General features: G+C 46.1%; 1 protein-coding gene across 1 annotated transcript in view; it reads right to left on the bottom strand.

The window, feature by feature from the left end:
• LOC311248780 (pleckstrin homology-like domain family B member 1) overlaps window positions 1-18,506 on the bottom strand; it is a gene marked incomplete at both ends in the record, with an annotated part of 138,719 nt that overhangs the window by 1,378 nt on the left and 118,835 nt on the right. Inside the window, 3 exon segments of the mRNA XM_084339608.1 lie at window positions 1,499-1,753; window positions 6,050-6,196; window positions 12,557-12,650. Of these exon segments, the coding sequence (XP_084195734.1) occupies window positions 1,499-1,753; window positions 6,050-6,196; window positions 12,557-12,650 (496 nt within the window).

Genomic DNA, 18,506 nt, shown 5'->3' on the forward strand with positions numbered 1-18,506 from the left:
GAAGAGAGAGAGAACGTGAGAGTGAGAGAGAGAGAAGAGAGAGTAGAGAGAGAGAGAGAGAGAGTAGAGAGAGAAGAGAGAGAGAGAAAGTGAGAGTGAGAGAGTAGAGAGAGTAGAGAGAGAGAGAGAGTAGAGAGAGTAGAGAGAGTAGAGAGAGAGAGAGAGAGAGAGCGAGAGAGAGAGAGAGAGAGAGAGAGGCACTGCTTGCATACAAACCACTGCAGTAGTATTCTCAGTACGCATAATTCCTCACACTGTCACGCTTTAAACAAGATGCGGTTTAAGCGGGTTTTGGACTAAATCCTTCTGAAGTCTTCAAAGGAGCACTGGTTACAAAGCTCCAGGAGACATACGTAGGCTACTGTACTACGTCTGATTAGGGTTATATATTATATATTACTTTATAGGGTCATTATTACAGTGACTTTCCATCCCGGTTACTTTAGAGATGCCCTCGAGTGAGAAATGATTAGTCTAATCAATAGTTGATTTAATTGACAGATTTGTACAGTTTGTAAACATGATGGCGGTCATGGAGGAGAACCTAGTGCTTATTTAGTGCCAACGCCTACTGTGAATAGTATGCACTACTAGTGTACATACTAATAACTAATGCCCAACTCAGCGTAGAAGCAATAGAAGCAAACCCGCCCTCTTTTCTTGAGCGACAGTTGTGATTGGAGGATCAATAAAAGGGGGCAGGGTTTTGAGAGAGGTCAATCAGTTAGACGGACCGAGTACGAGAAGGTCCGTTTAGAGACTCACCAACATAGTACGAGAAGGTCCGTTTGAGACTCACCGACAGAGTACGAGAAGGTCCGTTTAGAGACTCACCAACATAGTACGAGAAGGTCCGTTTAGAGACTCACCAACAGAGTACGAGAAGGTCCGTTTAGAGACTCACCAACATAGTACGAGAAGGTCCGTTTAGAGACTCACGAACATAGTACGAGAAGGTCCGTTTAGAGACTCACCAACATAGTACGAGAAGGTCCGTTTAGAGACTCACCGACAGAGTACGAGAAGGTCCGTTTAGAGACTCACCAACATAGTACGAGAAGGTCCGTTTAGAGACTCACCAACATAGTACGAGAAGGTCCGTTTAGAGACTCACCAACATAGTACGAGAAGGTCCGTTTAGAGACTCACGAACATAGTACGAGAAGGTCCGTTTAGAGACTCACCGACATAGTATGAGAAGGTCCGTTTGAGACTCACCAACAGAGTACGAGAAGGTCCGTTTAGAGACTCACCGACATAGTACGAGAAGGTCCGTTTAGAGACTCACCGACATAGTATGAGAAGGTCCGTTTAGAGACTCACCAACATAGTATGAGAAGGTCCGTTTAGAGACTCACCAACATAGTATGAGAAGGTCCGTTTAGAGACTCACCGACAGAGTACGAGAAGGTCCGTTTAGAGACTCACCAACAGAGTACGAGAAGGTCCGTTTAGAGACTCACCAACATAGTATGAGAAGGTCCGTTTAGAGACTCACCAACATAGTACGAGAAGGTCCGTTTAGAGACTCACCAACATAGTACGAGAAGGTCCGTTTGAGACGGTCGAAGACGAACCAGCGCTTCTTCCACGACTTGATCTTGCCTCCCATCTTGACCAGGTTGCCTTTGCACATCTTCTCCGTGAGGATGACATGGTAGCAGGTCTCCACGCTGTGGCCCGACGACTCGATGTGCGTCCGCAGGTCAAACTCCTCCTTGCGGATGGGCAGGTACCGTGTCATGGGCCGGGCCTGGAGGGGGGTGGGGGGGGTGTTGGAGTTGAAGATCACAGCTTTATTTACATTTGGTCATTTAGCTGCAACGCTTTTATCCAAAGCGACTTACAGGTTCTGTACGACAAGCCATCAGGAAGGAAGGGCACAACTCTATCAGCTGAGTAACAATGTTCATCAAAGTGTTGAGTGCTACAGTGTAGGTTAGTTTATTAGGACATAAGTGCATGACAGTAAGTTTTTATTTTTTTTTTACAATTAACTATAATGAATTACGGGTCATACAGAACACGTCAGTGTTGAAACTAATGCATGAAAGTCCGTCTCATGTTGCAGTCTTCATATTCTACCGCTGGGCGCCATGTACGCACGGTCTGAGCGGTGCGTAGATATACGCACAATCTCAAGCACACGTTCAAAGTCCCACACTTTGCTTAGATATGATCGTACGCACGGTTTACGCACATATCTGTGCGTACGCACCATTGATAAATGAGGGCCCTGGACTCCTTCAAATCTTACCTCTTCACCAAACGTATTAATGCCTGACTTCCCTCTTTTTACCTAATTGTTCCTCTGATTTCCTTCCCCTTAGTTTGTCCCCCTCCTCTTTTAACACTTTGAGTGCCCAACGACGAGATTAGTCGTCCTAACTCGCCATGCGTTGGGTGCCAATGACGAGTTCTCGTTATTTAATCGTTATTTCTTTTATTAGCGATATCCATTCATTTTTCATCCATCCAGCCTGACGTTATCATTGTGAATGGGTCTGAGCTCGAAAAGGGCAAATACCGCCACCTATCGTCTCCCAGATGGTAATGCACATCATTGGATTGGGTGCTGGGTGGCCATGTGCATCAGGAAAAAAAAGTCCGGTCCGGGGTTTTCCCATCTCTGGCAAGCAGTGTCGTGTTACCAGATTGACTGAGGACCCTCAGAGCAGCGTCGATTATGTGTTTCGGACTATACCGTTGGATCAATAAACGCGATCAATATTTGGAATGGCGATCAGGAATTGGATTAATCTTTTTGCAGAACATCTGATGTGAGGTAAGGACTCTATCGCTGCTGGCGGAACAAAAACTCGTAACTCAATTTTTAACTCAGTAGATCATCCTCCATGTGTGTGTGGTTTTACAAAGTCTACACAATGGGAACGCATCAAACCAATCATCGGTCTAAACCTCGTAACTCTATTCGCCCTCAAATCTGTGTTCATTTTTTTTCATCTGCTGAAAAGTTGGGTTTTTGGAGTTATGAGGTTTTGTTCCGCCAGCAGCGCTATGTTACCAGTCTTGGGTTAATCAGATGTTTTTTTCATAGCGATCACAACGTGTCTGTGTGTGTGTGCGTGTATGGCGTTAGAGCTGACCAGGTCATGGATAATAGATTTTTCTCTAGCGTGCATAAGTACACATATACTATCGATAATCTAGCGTTTATTTGAAAACGATTCATAAATCAGCCGAAAAATGACAACGTGTTTTGTGTATTCCACTAAAGGGCTATTATCGACTTGATGGAACACTCTCATGGTCAACTCAGTGGTTGCCAAAATGAGCAGAGGTATTTCAATTATCAGAAGGTGTAGGTATTTTCTAGCCGATCTGATATTGAAGCAAGTGATACAGTCATTAGTTCTTTCTCACCTTGACTACTGTCCAACTGTCTGGTCTAATGCCTCAAGACAAGAGCTCAATAAGATCCAGCTCACTCAGAACAGAGCGGCCCGTCTGGCCCTGAACTGCTCAATGAGAAACAGTGTGGAGGGGATGCACACCAAGCTGTCGTGGTTGAAGGTGGAAGACAGACTGGATTGCAGCCTGATTTTGTTCATGAGGAATATATATATATCTCAAGAGAACCTATCGGTTTGTATTCACAGCTAACATGTACACATGATCGACACAAGTATAATACCAGGCACGCCTGTAGGGAAACGTTCACACTGCTACTACCAAAAACCAATGCAGCAAAGAAAACTGTGTTATATAGAGCCATGTCATATTGGAATAAACTGCCAGTACATCTTACTCAGATAACCAGTAAGATACGTTTTAAAAAGAATTTGAAAAGAGCATTGAGAAAAAAAGAAATTAGTTTACATTAAAGAAAAACACAGATACTGTAGTTTACACTGTAAAGATAGGACTGTGTGAGAGTTTAATCCCTTTTATTGTATTTTCTGTGATCTGATACTCTGTTTGTGTACTGTAATGCTATTTGGAATTATTTTTATATGTAGGAATATTGGAATATATTTTTAAATGTGTGCTACTATAATGTTATGTATGTATGTACTGTTTTTGTTGTGTGTGGACCCCAGGAAGACTAGTTGTTGCTGCGGTGATGACTAATGGGGATCCGTAATAAAGATAAAGATAAAGATATTATCGCAGAATTTCTCTGAAATTACTAGAACTCTCCGAAACTATACTCGTATACAAAACGGTATAAAACGGAAATGTACCGATGAAAAAACAATCCGTTTCTTACATGTTGACTGCAAGCAAGTCATTGATAAGCGAGGGGCGTATTAGACCCATAGCCATAATTTAAGATATAGTTTAAGCGTTCGCAAATATCCCAGACCTCCCATTGACTAAAGCGCTGGTTCGCAAATATCCCAGACCTCCCATTGACTAAAGCGCTGGCACTCAAGGGGTTATCTGGGCAAAGGGGCGTGGCACCCAATGTGTTAAGTGCCTTGGGTTTCCTGAAAGGCGCTATATAAATGTACGAAATTATTATTATTATAGTATAGTATTGTGATACTGCATATTTCTTTTTTTATTACTTGTGTGATTATTTTTTATTTTATTTAATTTTTGTATCCGCTTTTTCTACACCTGATTTTTCTATGCTTTTCTCCCCATCCCAATTTAGTCGTTATGCCAATTCCCCCCCTCCCCTACCTGGTTGTTGTGCGCATGTTCCCCCTACTGGTCGGTACAGGGGAACCCTGAAGTCTACCACATGCTTCCTCCAACACATGCGGAGACAGCCAGTGGCTCTCTTTTCACCTGGCAGCGAGGACTCTCATTGGTGGAGCATAACGCGTGGGAGGTCACGCTGCCTTCACCACTTCCTGCCTTTCGCTGAGCAGGCGCCCAGACCTGACCTGTCCACAACGCCAGATTCCCACCCACGACTTCCCTCCCGCTAACTCAGCCAAACGAGTTAGTATGCCGATCGGCCCAAGCCGCAGGCAATGCTGACTCCGGGAGTCGAGACCGCAGCCTCTTGCATTGGTGACGAGCGCAATCTCCGCTACGCCACCCGACCGCCCTTGCTTGTGTGATTTTATGCTTATTTTCCATTAACAGCACCTTACGCTTGAGTCCCTAATCTCGTTGTACGGAAGTAAAGTCTATTCTATTTTATTCTTCTATTCTATATGGAGTGTTTGGTCAGTAACATGGTTCTCCCAGTACCTCAAGTCAAGAGTTTTATTTGTCACGGCATACAAGTATACAATGAATACCTCTGCTCTGCGGTAAACACAAAATGCATTTCCTGATATCCCGTTCCGATGTTATCCAATCAGGAGAGAGAACTCCACACAGTGGGCGCGGGGAGAAGGAACGACATGACGGCTCGCTTGTGACAGAGAGACTCAGGAGGAGCTTCTATCCCCAGGGCCATCAGGATGCTCAATGACAATGACACTATGTAACAACCCATCATCTACACAAGATGGCGCCATCTACACTAACTGCACACACACATCCACATGTACACACTCACTTTAAACAAACACTCACCTACCACTCACATTACTCACTTTAGACACTTTAACACACTTTATATTTATCTATTATTAAAGAGATTTGCACTACATCCATACCTCATTTGCACCCTTACCCTAAGTTTTGTACCACATCTCATTTCTGCATTGTACCTCACTGTTGCTCATGTTACTCTGTCTTGTATGTTGTATATAATTATGTATATTGACTTTACTTACTTTTAATGACTTCTTAATTATTATAATTAAAATTTTTTTTAACTTACTTTATTTTTTACTGTATGTAGCACACTCTCAGGGGCTCTTTCAGAAATAAGCATTTCATATAAAGTATTCTGTATTTTGTTGTGACATATAATAAACAAACTTGAAACAACTAAACTGTTCCACCCGGACGGTTCACTGAGATAATGTTTTGGCGATGAATAGGATTACGCAATAGCTGGACGCCATTTGCTGGAAACGCTGCCCGGGTGGAGCAGGGAATCGACCCGGGAACCTCCGGATTACCAGACGACTGTGCTGTACACCGTGCACTGTACTGTGTGTGTGTGTGTGTTACTGACCTGAGAGAAGTTCTTGGACCTCATCTTCACCTCCTTCTCCACCAGCTGCCGCCGGTGGGACGTCTCGTCGTGCAGCCTCTGCTCCGCCTCCTCCCTGCGCCTCCTCTCCTCCTCCAGCATCTGGCGGCGCGCCATGCCCTCTCGCTCCTGGAGACCAGGGAGGACCGGAGGACCGGGTTAGAACTTCTCCCACATCATCATACGCCTTCATACTCCTTCCTGCTCCTTCCTGCTCCTTCCTGCTCCTTCATACTCCTTCCTGCTCCTTCATGCTCCTTCCTGCTCCTTCCTGCTCCTTCCTGCTCCTTCATACTCCTTCCTGCTCCTTCATGCTCCTTCCTGCTCCTTCCTGCTCCTTCCTGCTCCTTCATACTCCTTCCTGCTCCTTCATACTCCTTCATACTCCTTCCTGCTCCTTCATACTCCTTCATACTCCTTCCTGCTCCTTCATGCTCCTTCCTGCTCCTTCATACTCCTTCCTGCTCCTTCATACTCCTTCATACTCCTTCCTGCTCCTTCATTCTCCTTCCTGCTCCTTCCTGCTCCTTCCTGCTCCTTCATTCTCCTTCCTGCTCCTTCATACTCCTTCCTGCTCCTTCATACTCCTTCCTGCTCCTTCATACTCCTTCCTGCTCCTTCATACTCCTTCCTGCTCCTTCATTCTCCTTCCTGCTCCTTCCTGCTCCTTCCTGCTCCTTCCTACTCCTTCCTGCTCCTTCCTGCTCCTTCATACTCCTTCCTGCTCCTTCATACTCCTTCATACTCCTTCCTACTCCTTCATACTCCTTCCTGCTCCTTCATACTCCTTCCTGCTCCTTCCTGCTCCTTCATACTCCTTCATACTCCTTCCTGCTCCTTCCTACTCCTTCCTGCTCCTTCCTGCTCCTTCATACTCCTTCCTACTCCTTCATACTCCTTCCTGCTCCTTCCTACTCCTTCCTGCTCCTTCCTGCTCCTTCCTGCTCCTTCATACTCCTTCCTACTCCTTCATACTCCTTCCTGCTCCTTCATACTCCTTCCTGCTCCTTCATACTCCTTCATACTCCTTCCTGCTCCTTCCTGCTCCTTCATACTCCTTCCTGCTCCTTCATACTCCTTCCTGCTCCTTCATACTCCTTCATACTCCTTCCTGCTCCTTCATACTCCTTCCTGCTCCTTCATGCTCCTTCCTGCTCCTTCATGCTCCTTCCTGCTCCTTCATACTCCTTCCTGCTCCTTCATACTCCTTCATACTCCTTCATACACCTTCCTGCTCCTTCATACTCCTTCCTGCTCCTTCCTGCTCCTTCCTGCTCCTTCATACTCCTTCATACTCCTTCCTACTCCTTCCTGCTCCTTCATACTCCTTCCTGCTCCTTCCTGCTCCTTCATACTCCTTCCTGCTCCTTCCTACTCCTTCCTACTCCTTCCTGCTCCTTCCTGCTCCTTCCTGCTCCTTCCTGCTCCTTCATACTCCTTCATACTCCTTCCTGCTCCTTCCTGCTCCTTCATACTCCTTCCTGCTCCTTCCTGCTCCTTCCTACTCCTTCATACTCCTTCATACTCCTTCCTGCTCCTTCCTGCTCCTTCCTACTCCTTCCTGCTCCTTCCTGCTCCTTCCTACTCCTTCCTACTCCTTCCTGCTCCTTCCTGCTCCTTCCTGCTCCTTCCTGCTCCTTCATACTCCTTCCTGCTCCTTCATACTCCTTCATACTCCTTCATACTCCTTCCTGCTCCTTCCTGCTCCTTCCTGCTCCTTCCTGCTCCTTCCTGCTCCTTCATACTCCTTCCTGCTCCTTCATACTCCTTCCTGCTCCTTCATACTCCTTCCTGCTCCTTCCTGCTCCTTCCTGCTCCTTCCTGCTCCTTCCTGCTCCTTCCTGCTCCTTCCTGCTCCTTCCTACTCCTTCCTGCTCCTTCATACTCCTTCCTGCTCCTTCCTACTCCTTCATACTCCTTCCTGCTCCTTCCTGCTCCTTCATACTCCTTCCTGCTCCTTCCTGCTCCTTCCTACTCCTTCCTGCTCCTTCCTGCTCCTTCCTACTCCTTCCTGCTCCTTCCTGCTCCTTCCTACTCCTTCATACTCCTTCCTACTCCTTCCTGTCCCCTCCTGCTCCTTCCTGCTCCTTCCTGCTCCTTCCTGCTCCTTCATACTCCTTCCTGCTCCTTCCTGCTCCTTCCTGCTCCTTCCTACTCCTTCCTACTCCTTCCTGCTCCTTCCTGCTCCTTCCTACTCCTTCCTGCTCCTTCCTGCTCCTTCCTACTCCTTCATACTCCTTCCTACTCCTTCCTGTCCCCTCCTGCTCCTTCCTGCTCCTTCCTGCTCCTTCCTGCTCCTTCATACTCCTTCCTGCTCCTTCATGTTCCTTCATACTCCTTCCTACTCCTTCATACTCCTTCCTGCTCCTTCCTGCTCCTTCATGTTCCTTCATACTCCTTCCTACTCCTTCCTACTCCTTCATACTCCTTCCTGCTCCTTCCTGCTCCTTCATACTCCTTCCTACTCCTTCATACTCCTTCCTGCTCCTTCCTGCTCCTTCATACTCCTTCCTGCTCCTTCCTGCTCCTTCATACTCCTTCCTGCTCCTTCCTGCTCCTTCATACTCCTTCCTGCTCCTTCCTGCTCCTTCATACTCCTTCCTGCTCCTTCCTGCTCCTTCCTACTCCTTCCTGCTCCTTCCTGCTCCTTCCTGCTCCTTCCTACTCCTTCCTGCTCCTTCCTGCTCCTTCCTACTCCTTCCTGCTCCTTCCTGCTCCTTCCTGCTCCTTCCTGCTCCTTCCTGCTCCGTCCTGCTCCTTCCTACTCCTTCCTGCTCCTTCCTACTCCTTCCTACTCCTTCATACTCCTTCCTGCTCCTTCCTGCTCCTTCCTACTCCTTCCTACTCCTTCCTGCTCCTTCCTGCTCCTTCCTACTCCTTCCTGCTCCTTCCTGCTCCTTCCTACTCCTTCATACTCCTTCCTACTCCTTCCTGCTCCTTCCTGCTCCTTCCTACTCCTTCATGCTCCTTCCTGCTCCTTCCTGCTCCTTCATACTCCTTCCTACTCCTTCATACTCCTTCCTGCTCCTTCATACTCCCTCCTGCTCCTTCCTGCTCCTTCATGTTCCTTCATACTCCTTCCTACTCCTTCATACTCCTTCCTGCTCCTTCCTGCTCCTTCCTGCTCCTTCCTGCTCCTTCCTGCTCCTTCCTGCTCCTTCATACTCCTTCCTGCTCCTTCATACTCCTTCCTACTCCTTCATACTCCTTCCTGCTCCTTCATACTCCTTCCTGCTCCTTCATACTCCTTCCTGCTCCTTCATACTCCTTCCTGCTCCTTCATACTCCTTCCTGCTCCTTCATACTCCTTCCTACTCCTTCCTGCTCCTTCATACTCCTTCCTGCTCCTTCATACTCCTTCCTACTCCTTCATACTCCTTCCTGCTCCTTCCTGCTCCTTCCTGCTCCTTCCTGCTCCTTCCTGCTCCTTCCTGCTCCTTCCTGCTCCTTCATACTCCTTCCTGCTCCTTCATACTCCTTCCTGCTCCTTCCTACTCCTTCATACTCCTTCCTGCTCCTTCCTGCTCCTTCATACTCCTTCCTGCTCCTTCCTGCTCCTTCCTACTCCTTCCTGCTCCTTCCTGCTCCTTCCTGCTCCTTCCTACTCCTTCCTGCTCCTTCCTGCTCCTTCCTACTCCTTCATACTCCTTCCTACTCCTTCCTGTCCCCTCCTGCTCCTTCCTGCTCCTTCCTGCTCCTTCCTACTCCTTCCTACTCCTTCCTGCTCCTTCCTGCTCCTTCATGTTCCTTCCTACTCCTTCCTACTCCTTCATACTCCTTCCTGCTCCTTCCTGCTCCTTCATGTTCCTTCATACTCCTTCCTACTCCTTCATACTCCTTCCTGCTCCTTCCTGCTCCTTCATACTCATTCCTACTCCTTCCTACTCCTTCATACTCCTTCCTGCTCCTTCCTGCTCCTTCATACTCCTTCCTGCTCCTTCCTGCTCCTTCATACTCCTTCCTACTCCTTCATACTCCTTCCTGCTCCTTCCTGCTCCTTCCTGCTCCTTCATACTCCTTCCTGCTCCTTCCTGCTCCTTCCTGCTCCTTCATACTCCTTCCTGCTCCTTCATACTCCTTCCTGCTCCTTCCTGCTCCTTCCTGCTCCTTCATACTCCTTCCTGCTCCTTCATACTCCTTCCTGCTCCTTCCTGCTCCTTCCTGCTCCTTCCTACTCCTTCATACTCCTTCCTACTCCTTCCTGCTCCTTCCTGCTCCTTCCTGCTCCTTCCTGCTCCTTCCTACTCCTTCCTACTCCTTCATACTCCTTCCTGCTCCTTCCTGCTCCTTCATGCTCCTTCATACTCCTTCCTACTCCTTCCTACTCCTTCATACTCCTTCCTGCTCCTTCCTGCTCCTTCCTGCTCCTTCATACTCCTTCCTGCTCCTTCCTGCTCCTTCCTACTCCTTCCTACTCCTTCCTGCTCCTTCCTGCTCCTTCCTACTCCTTCCTGCTCCTTCCTACTCCTTCCTACTCCTTCCTGCTCCTTCATACTCCTTCATACTCCTTCCTGCTCCTTCCTGCTCCTTCATACTCCTTCCTGCTCCTTCCTGCTCCTTCCTGCTCCTTCCTACTCCTTCCTGCTCCTTCCTACTCCTTCCTACTCCTTCATACTCCTTCCTGCTCCTTCATACTCCTTCATACTCCTTCCTGCTCCTTCATACTCCTTCCTGCTCCTTCATACTCCTTCATACTCCTTCCTGCTCCTTCCTGCTCCTTCCTGCTCCTTCATACTCCTTCCTACTCCTTCCTGCTCCTTCATACTCCTTCCTGCTCCTTCCTGCTCCTTCCTGCTCCTTCCTGCTCCTTCATACTCCTTCCTACTCCTTCCTACTCCTTCCTACTCCTTCCTGCTCCTTCCTGCTCCTTCCTACTCCTTCCTGCTCCTTCCTGCTCCTTCCTACTCCTTCCTACTCCTTCCTGCTCCTTCCTGCTCCTTCCTACTCCTTCATGCTCCTTCCTGCTCCTTCCTGCTCCTTCCTACTCCTTCCTGCTCCTTCCTGCTCCTTCCTACTCCTTCATGCTCCTTCCTGCTCCTTCCTGCTCCTTCATACTCCTTCCTACTCCTTCCTGCTCCTTCCTACTCCTTCCTGCTCCTTCCTGCTCCTTCCTACTCCTTCATACTCCTTCCTACTCCTTCCTGCTCCTTCCTACTCCTTCCTGCTCCTTCCTGCTCCTTCCTACTCCTTCCTGCTCCTTCCTACTCCTTCATACTCCTTCCTACTCCTTCCTGCTCCTTCCTGCTCCTTCCTACTCCTTCCTGCTCCTTCCTACTCCTTCATACTCCTTCCTACTCCTTCCTGCTCCTTCCTGCTCCTTCCTACTCCTTCCTGCTCCTTCCTGCTCCTTCATGCTCCTTCCTGCTCCTTCCTGCTCCTTCCTGCTCCTTCCTGCTCCTTCCTACTCCTTCCTGCTCCTTCCTGCTCCTTCCTACTCCTTCCTGCTCCTTCCTGCTCCTTCCTACTCCTTCCTGCTCCTTCCTGCTCCTTCCTGCTCCTTCATACTCCTTCCTGCTCCTTCCTGCTCCTTCCTGCTCCTTCATACTCCTTCCTGCTCCTTCCCACTCCTTCCCGCTCCTTCATACTCCTTCCCGCTCCTTCCTGCTCCTTCATACTCCTTCCTGCTCCTTCATACTCCTTCCTGCTCCTTCCTGCTCCTTCATACTCCTTCCTGCTCCTTCATACTCCTTCCTGCTCCTTCATACTCCTTCCTGCTCCTTCCTGCTCCTTCATACTCCTTCCCGCTCCTTCATACTCCTTCATACTCCTTCCCACTCCTTCCCGCTCCTTCATACTCCTTCATACTCCTTCCCGCTCCTTCCCGCTCCTTCATACTCCTTCCCGCTCCTTCCTACTCCTTCCTGCTCCTTCCTGCTCCTTCCTGCTCCTTCATACTCCTTCCTGCTCCTTCCTGCTCCTTCATACTCCTTCCTACTCCTTCCTGCTCCTTCCTGCTCCTTCCTGCTCCTTCATACTCCTTCCTACTCCTTCCTGCTCCTTCCTGCTCCTTCATACTCCTTCATACTCCTTCCTGCTCCTTCATACTCCTTCCCGCTCCTTCATACTCCTTCCCGCTCCTTCCTGCTCCTTCCTGCTCCTTCCTGCTCCTTCATACTCCTTCCTGCTCCTTCCCGCTCCTTCATACTCCTTCATACTCCTTCATACTCCTTCATACTCCTTCCCACTCCTTCATACTCCTTCATACTCCTTCATACTCCTTCCCGCTCCTTCATACTCCTTCCCGCTCCTTCCTGCTCCTTCATACTCCTTCCTGCTCCTTCATACTCCTTCCTGCTCCTTCCCGCTCCTTCCCACTCCTTCATACTCCCTCATACTCCTTCATACTCCTTCCTGCTCCTTCCTGCTCCTTCCTGCTCCTTCCTGCTCCTTCATACTCCTTCCTGCTCCTTCCTGCTCCTTCATACTCCTTCCTGCTCCTTCATACTCATTCCCGCTACATCAGACATCGTCTCTTAAGTAATTTCTTACCCGTGACTCGATCAGCCGTGCCTTCTCCAGGTGAGCTTCCCGGAGCATCTTCTCCATCTCCTCGATCTTCAGAGCGTCTCCCAGTCCACTGGCGCTGGAGGACAAAACTGAGCTTAGAATGTCTGTCATTGTGAAACGGTTCAGAGTAGTGATGTGGCCGATACCGATATTAATATTGCTGTTCTGGCCGATACCGATATCTCTGTATAGAAAACACTTTTTTTATGATAATCAAATAAAGAGCTATTTTCCAAAACGCTTTTTTATTTTATATTTTTTTTTATTTTATCCTGATAAGATAAACCCAATGGAAAAACATGCACAACAGATCGCTAGCGCTGTCACGTTCCCTGACGAAGATGGACAGGAGCACTTGGATTGGTCCCCAGGCGCAGCCCATGTCCCTTGGGGGGGGGGGGGGGGGGGAGAGGACGACGGGATGGGAAGTGCAGAGAACATTTCATCAGCGACTCAGTGCATGTGTGTGTGTTCCTGTGGGTCGTCCATCGCATGTGTGTTAAAAGATCTGCATGACAAATAAAGACTTCTTTATTTTATTTTATTTTTTATTTTTATCTTTAGGTTATTTATCACAATACTTCATTACAGTAAGGGAAGGTGCAAGACCAAAAGCGACATTCTATTGCAATAGAATGGAAATGTTAGATCCTATGGCAATGAGCATAGGAAAATTAGGATTACAATGCTCAGGTTGGGCAATCCGGTGGACCATGGGAGAAAGTCAATCGCGGAGGATGTGTTCTTGGAACACAGGCATGTTCGACTTTCTGGGAGAGGGGAAAATAGGGGATTTTTATTTGTATATATATATGTTTTTAAGCTCAGCTCTCAACGGGACCTCATTAATTGGATGTGCATCTATTGTAGCTTCATACTCCAGAAACATTACCAAAAACTACACGAAAACATGCATAGACTATGGCTAGTTTGAATATAATGGTATGGAACACCGGTGGGATAAACAAACAACACAAGCGCAAAAGCGTGCTTACACTGATGAAAAAAGAACATGTGGACGTGGCACTATTAAGCGAAACGCACATTTTAGAGGGAGACATAAATACGTTAGCGGATAACATATACCATAATATTGGTCACTCTTCTTTTGCTACGAGAACTAGAGGGGTAGCCATAGTCGTCAGACGCAAATTAAATATCGAATTGAAAGGGGTATGGTCGGATGCTGAGGGGCGCATAACTATAGCTAGGATTATACACAATAACAGGAAAATTGCATTGGCAGCGGTATATGCCCCGAATTTGTACGAAGTGGGTTTCTTCACTTCACTAACAGGAGAAATGTTAAACCATCCCGAGTACTCATACATAATAGGTGCGGATTTTAATGCCATTTGGAACCCAAGGATGGACAAAACTTACCTTTCCTTCTCCAGCGAACAAAAGAATTCATCTAAAGCATTAAAAGATTGGTCGAAATCAACAGGAGTAACTGATTTATGGCGTTCACTTAACCCCATGACCCGCAAGTACTCCTGTCGTTCGGCGAGACACAACACACTATCCAGAATTGATTACGTCTTTGCATCCCCGAGAATATTTGATAAATATGAAGTGGAAATGACACCCAATGCGCTATCAGATCACTGCTACTTAATCCTGAAAGCAACATTTGGTACATTATCTACCCGGGCCCCAAGATGGCGTTTTAATTCGATGCTGCTTAACAACAAGGAATTCATTACACAAATTAAAGAAGCTCTCACAGTATTCCTACAAGTTAATGCTAACTCGGTGCAAGATCCCAGAATATTATGGATGTCGGTAAAGAGTATGATCAAGGATTTCTCGGATAGATTTACCTCCATATTGCGCAAAAATCAAAACACAAAACTGTCTGAAATGGAAACGCTTTACTCAACGCTTTTTAATTCTTTAAAATACAACAACTCTACTAGACTAGATAACCAAGTTAACATTCTAAAGACCGAGATCAAAGCAATGTACAGACAAAAATCGGAATTGCAAATACGCAGCACTAGACAACAGCAGTACTTCCAAGGTTCTAAACCTAGTCACCTATTAGCCATGCGACTAAGGCAGAGGTTAGACTAGTGTATTCCTGGCGTTTTTTTATACGTTTTTGACGACGTATGATGTCCTATCTACACAGAAACGCGTATTTTGGCGTTTTTTTGTGGATACGGCTGAAACGCAAAATTGTGTTTGCGTTTGGAGATACGCAAAAAAAACGCCAGGAATACAGCGTGTAGTCAGCACGGAGCAGTTGTTGCGAAAACGCCCATGCGCAGTAGATACCATCTGCGTGCCCTTCCTGTGTACAGTGTGTGTGTTTGGAACAGAGCTCCGTGTCCCAAATAGCTTCAGCTACCATGTGTTGTCAAGTTATTGTTATAAGGACCCCAGTCCAAGCTACAACAGTCTGCATTCCCTTAACAATTGTTTGTATTGAGCCGTATTGTATTGTACCCATATGCAATATGTTAAATAAAGTTTACATCCATTCATTCTGCTAGCATTACCGATGGCATGAGCAGCTGGCTAACGTGAGCTATCAGGATTCAGACCCTGTTAGCTCAGAGTTCCTCTTTCAACTTAAGAAGCATTAAACAAAATGGCCCAGTCATCTATTCACCTTTGTTTAATACACACAGCGTTGTCTCTAATGTTATCTAACTACTGATAGCTCGCGATATCATCAGTTTTGATGCTGGCTAAGTAGCGTGAGCTAACGGTAGCTTCTAGCCACAATGCTATATTATTATAATGGCATACTCCATTGACGTTAGCATGCAGCTAACAATGCTACAATGCATCCGATCGTTTTTTAGCCTAAACTATCCGCTCTTGGTGGTCACTTGTGTTGATGTTAGTTTTGTTTCATCAACAAATGACAGGCAGAACACACAGTGAATGTATCCGTTTTGTTTATTGCACTTTTATTAGGCTTTGCTGAAAAAAGAATTGCTGCATTGAGCAAGATGGTGGCGCGGCATAGGCGCCTGCCTTATTTACATTTTCTTTGCTGGAGCTTCCAGGAAGTGTATTGGCACATTCGTTCTGATTGGTTGAAATTGCCTTCATGTTTGCCACCTACTGCCACCTACTGCTTTGGCAGTGTACTACATCAGTGTGCTCTGGTGACAAAACGAAAAAAAAACGAAAGTGTGACTCGAGGCGCATGACGTCGCGGCGATACGCGGCGATGCGTATAAGAAAACAATACGAAGATGATACGAAAGGTGTAACCTCAGCCTAAGAATTAATGCAAAATTTGCAGATATAACTGCCATTAGGAAACAACAAGCTCTAGTAACAGAACCCAAAATAATAAACGATACATTCAAAGAATTCTACTCCGATTTATATAACTCAGAAACGACCTTTGATCAAGACAAATTAGACACATACCTTAATCAAATTACTCTCCCTAAACTTACAGATGAAGACGCTAAACAGTTAGAAGTACCGATCACATTAGAAGAACTCAAGAAGGCCATATCCGGAATGAAAAACGGCAAAGCTCCGGGAATTGACGGTATCCCATCAGAAATGTACATTTCTTGCTGGGACATATTTGGACCCTTATTACTAAATATGATCTTATACTCAGTCAAAGAGGGAAGCTTCATCGAACACCAAAATACCGCACTCATTTCAGTTCTTCACAAAAAAGACAAAGACCCCACTGAATGCGGTAGTTACCGTCCTTTAAGCCTCCTCGGAACCGATGTCAAACTGTACTCTAAGATATTAGCCATCAGATTGCAAAAGCATATGACGTCTTTAGTTCATACGGACCAAACAGGCTTCATAAAAGGTCGCCTGATCAATGATAACATAAGGCGAATACTGCACGTACTAGATACAGACAAAGAGGACATCACACCTAAGGCGATACTATCCCTGGATGCTATGAAAGCATTTGACAGGTTGGAATGGTCGTTTCTATGGGCAGTATTGGAAAGGATGGGGTTAGGAAAAGGTTTCATTGATATGATTAAAGTACTATACAAGGACCCATCGGCCATGATTACAACAGGCACAATCATCTCCAAAATCTTTCCGGTATCACGCTCTGCCAGACAGGGTTGCCCTCTTAGTCCCGGACTATTCAATTTATCATTAGAGCCTTTAGCACAATATATAAGACAATCCCAATCCATAGAACCAATCGTAATCAAGGGCACACAACAAAAAATTTGTTTATATGCGGACGACGTAATATTGTTCATGCAAAACCCCAACACCACATTGCCTCATCTGCTCAAGTTGATTGAGAACTTTGGTGATTTATCGGGATTTAAGATAAATTGGCCGAAGTCGGCTTTCCTTCCACTTAACACCCCTGCAAAAAAAGATATAACCCTCCCAGGTGCGATACCGATGGTAAAACATTTCAGATGCTTGGGAGTGGAAATATTCCCCACCATAAGACAAACGTTGAAGCACAATTACACAAAAATACAGAACAAAATCAAGGACGACCTGGACAGGTGGGCAAAACTTAAAAACTCAGTACAGGCAAGGGTATCAATAGTTAAGATGGATGTATTACCAAGAATCAATTTCTTCAGCTCAATGCTTCCGTTACCTCCTCCAGAGGGCTACTGGAAAAGATTACAAACCTCCACATACAAATTTATTTGGAATAACAAACCACCTCGCATAAAAAGATCCACCGCACAGAGAAGTAAAGCAGACGGTGGCATGGCAGTCCCAGATTTTTTACAATATTTTAATGCCTTCACATTAAGACCATTGAAGAAGATATGGTTTGACCCCGAGGCTTTGGTATCTTGGAGAAAATTAGAAGAAAACATAGTAGCCCCACAGAGATTGAAAGACATAGCATACACTAAACTTTCAATCAAGCATTGTGAGCGAGAATTTGGCCCAATAATAACCCATGCAATCAGGACATGGCGGGAAACTCAAAGGAAATTTCCTAACAATCAAGTATGGCATAATCACACTCCCATATTCAATAACAATGCTCTCTTAATGGGAAAACGACCTATAAGATTCCCTGTATGGGAAGAAAGAGGCATACACTCATTAGGGGATATTTTTAATAACAAGGGCCTCTGTAGTTATGTCGAAATATGCATAAAGTTTAACCTCACCGAGTCCACATGGCTTTTTTACATACAGTTAAAACTTTGTATGAGATCTCACGGTGTTCCATTACACATACCAATTGAACACCACAGATACCACAAATTTTTCTATGACAGAAATACATTGGGAGGTTTTGTATCAGGTTTTTATTCACAATTACTAACGTCCTCGTACGAAACCCTTCAACTAGACAATGTCTGGAGGAGGGATATACCAGACCTGGAAAATGACTTTGATTGGCAAGGAGCCTGGGCAAATGTCCGACTTACATCAAGGAACCCGGATCATCAACAAATCAATCTGAACTATATTCACAGGACATACTTGACTCCTATAAGGCTGTGCAAAATGGGGCTTATACAAAACTCCAAATGCTCCCAATGTACAAATGGGGACGAAGGAACATTTATGCACATGTATTGGGACTGCCCACCAGTTAAGGCATTCTGGGAAGATGTGTCCCAACAATTATCAATACTCGTATTTTGGAATATACCTGTACACCCCGCGGTATTGCTATTGAATGATGTTTTTGAGTTTGCAGTGAACCCACAACTAAAAAGATTGGTTTTATCGGGTATCACAGTAGCTAAAAAACTGATTGCATCACGTTGGTTTCAACCGGAAAAAATGTGCCGGAAAGTGTGGTTTCTTACATATCTTGATGTGATATATCAAGAAATATCAACAGCAAGAATTCTAGGGCTCAATGAATCCAAAATGTTAATGTGGTTAGAAGTGGTGGAGAGAATAAAAGCTAGCCTATAATGGTGATGTCTGGTTAGGAGTGAGGGATAATGGAGGTACTATCCAAGAGGGGGTCCGGGAG

Source organism: Notolepis coatsorum (assembly GCF_963971535.1).
Source record: "Notolepis coatsorum genome assembly, contig: SCAFFOLD_330, whole genome shotgun sequence".
In the NCBI taxonomy this organism is placed as follows: Eukaryota; Metazoa; Chordata; class Actinopteri; order Aulopiformes; family Paralepididae; genus Notolepis; species Notolepis coatsorum.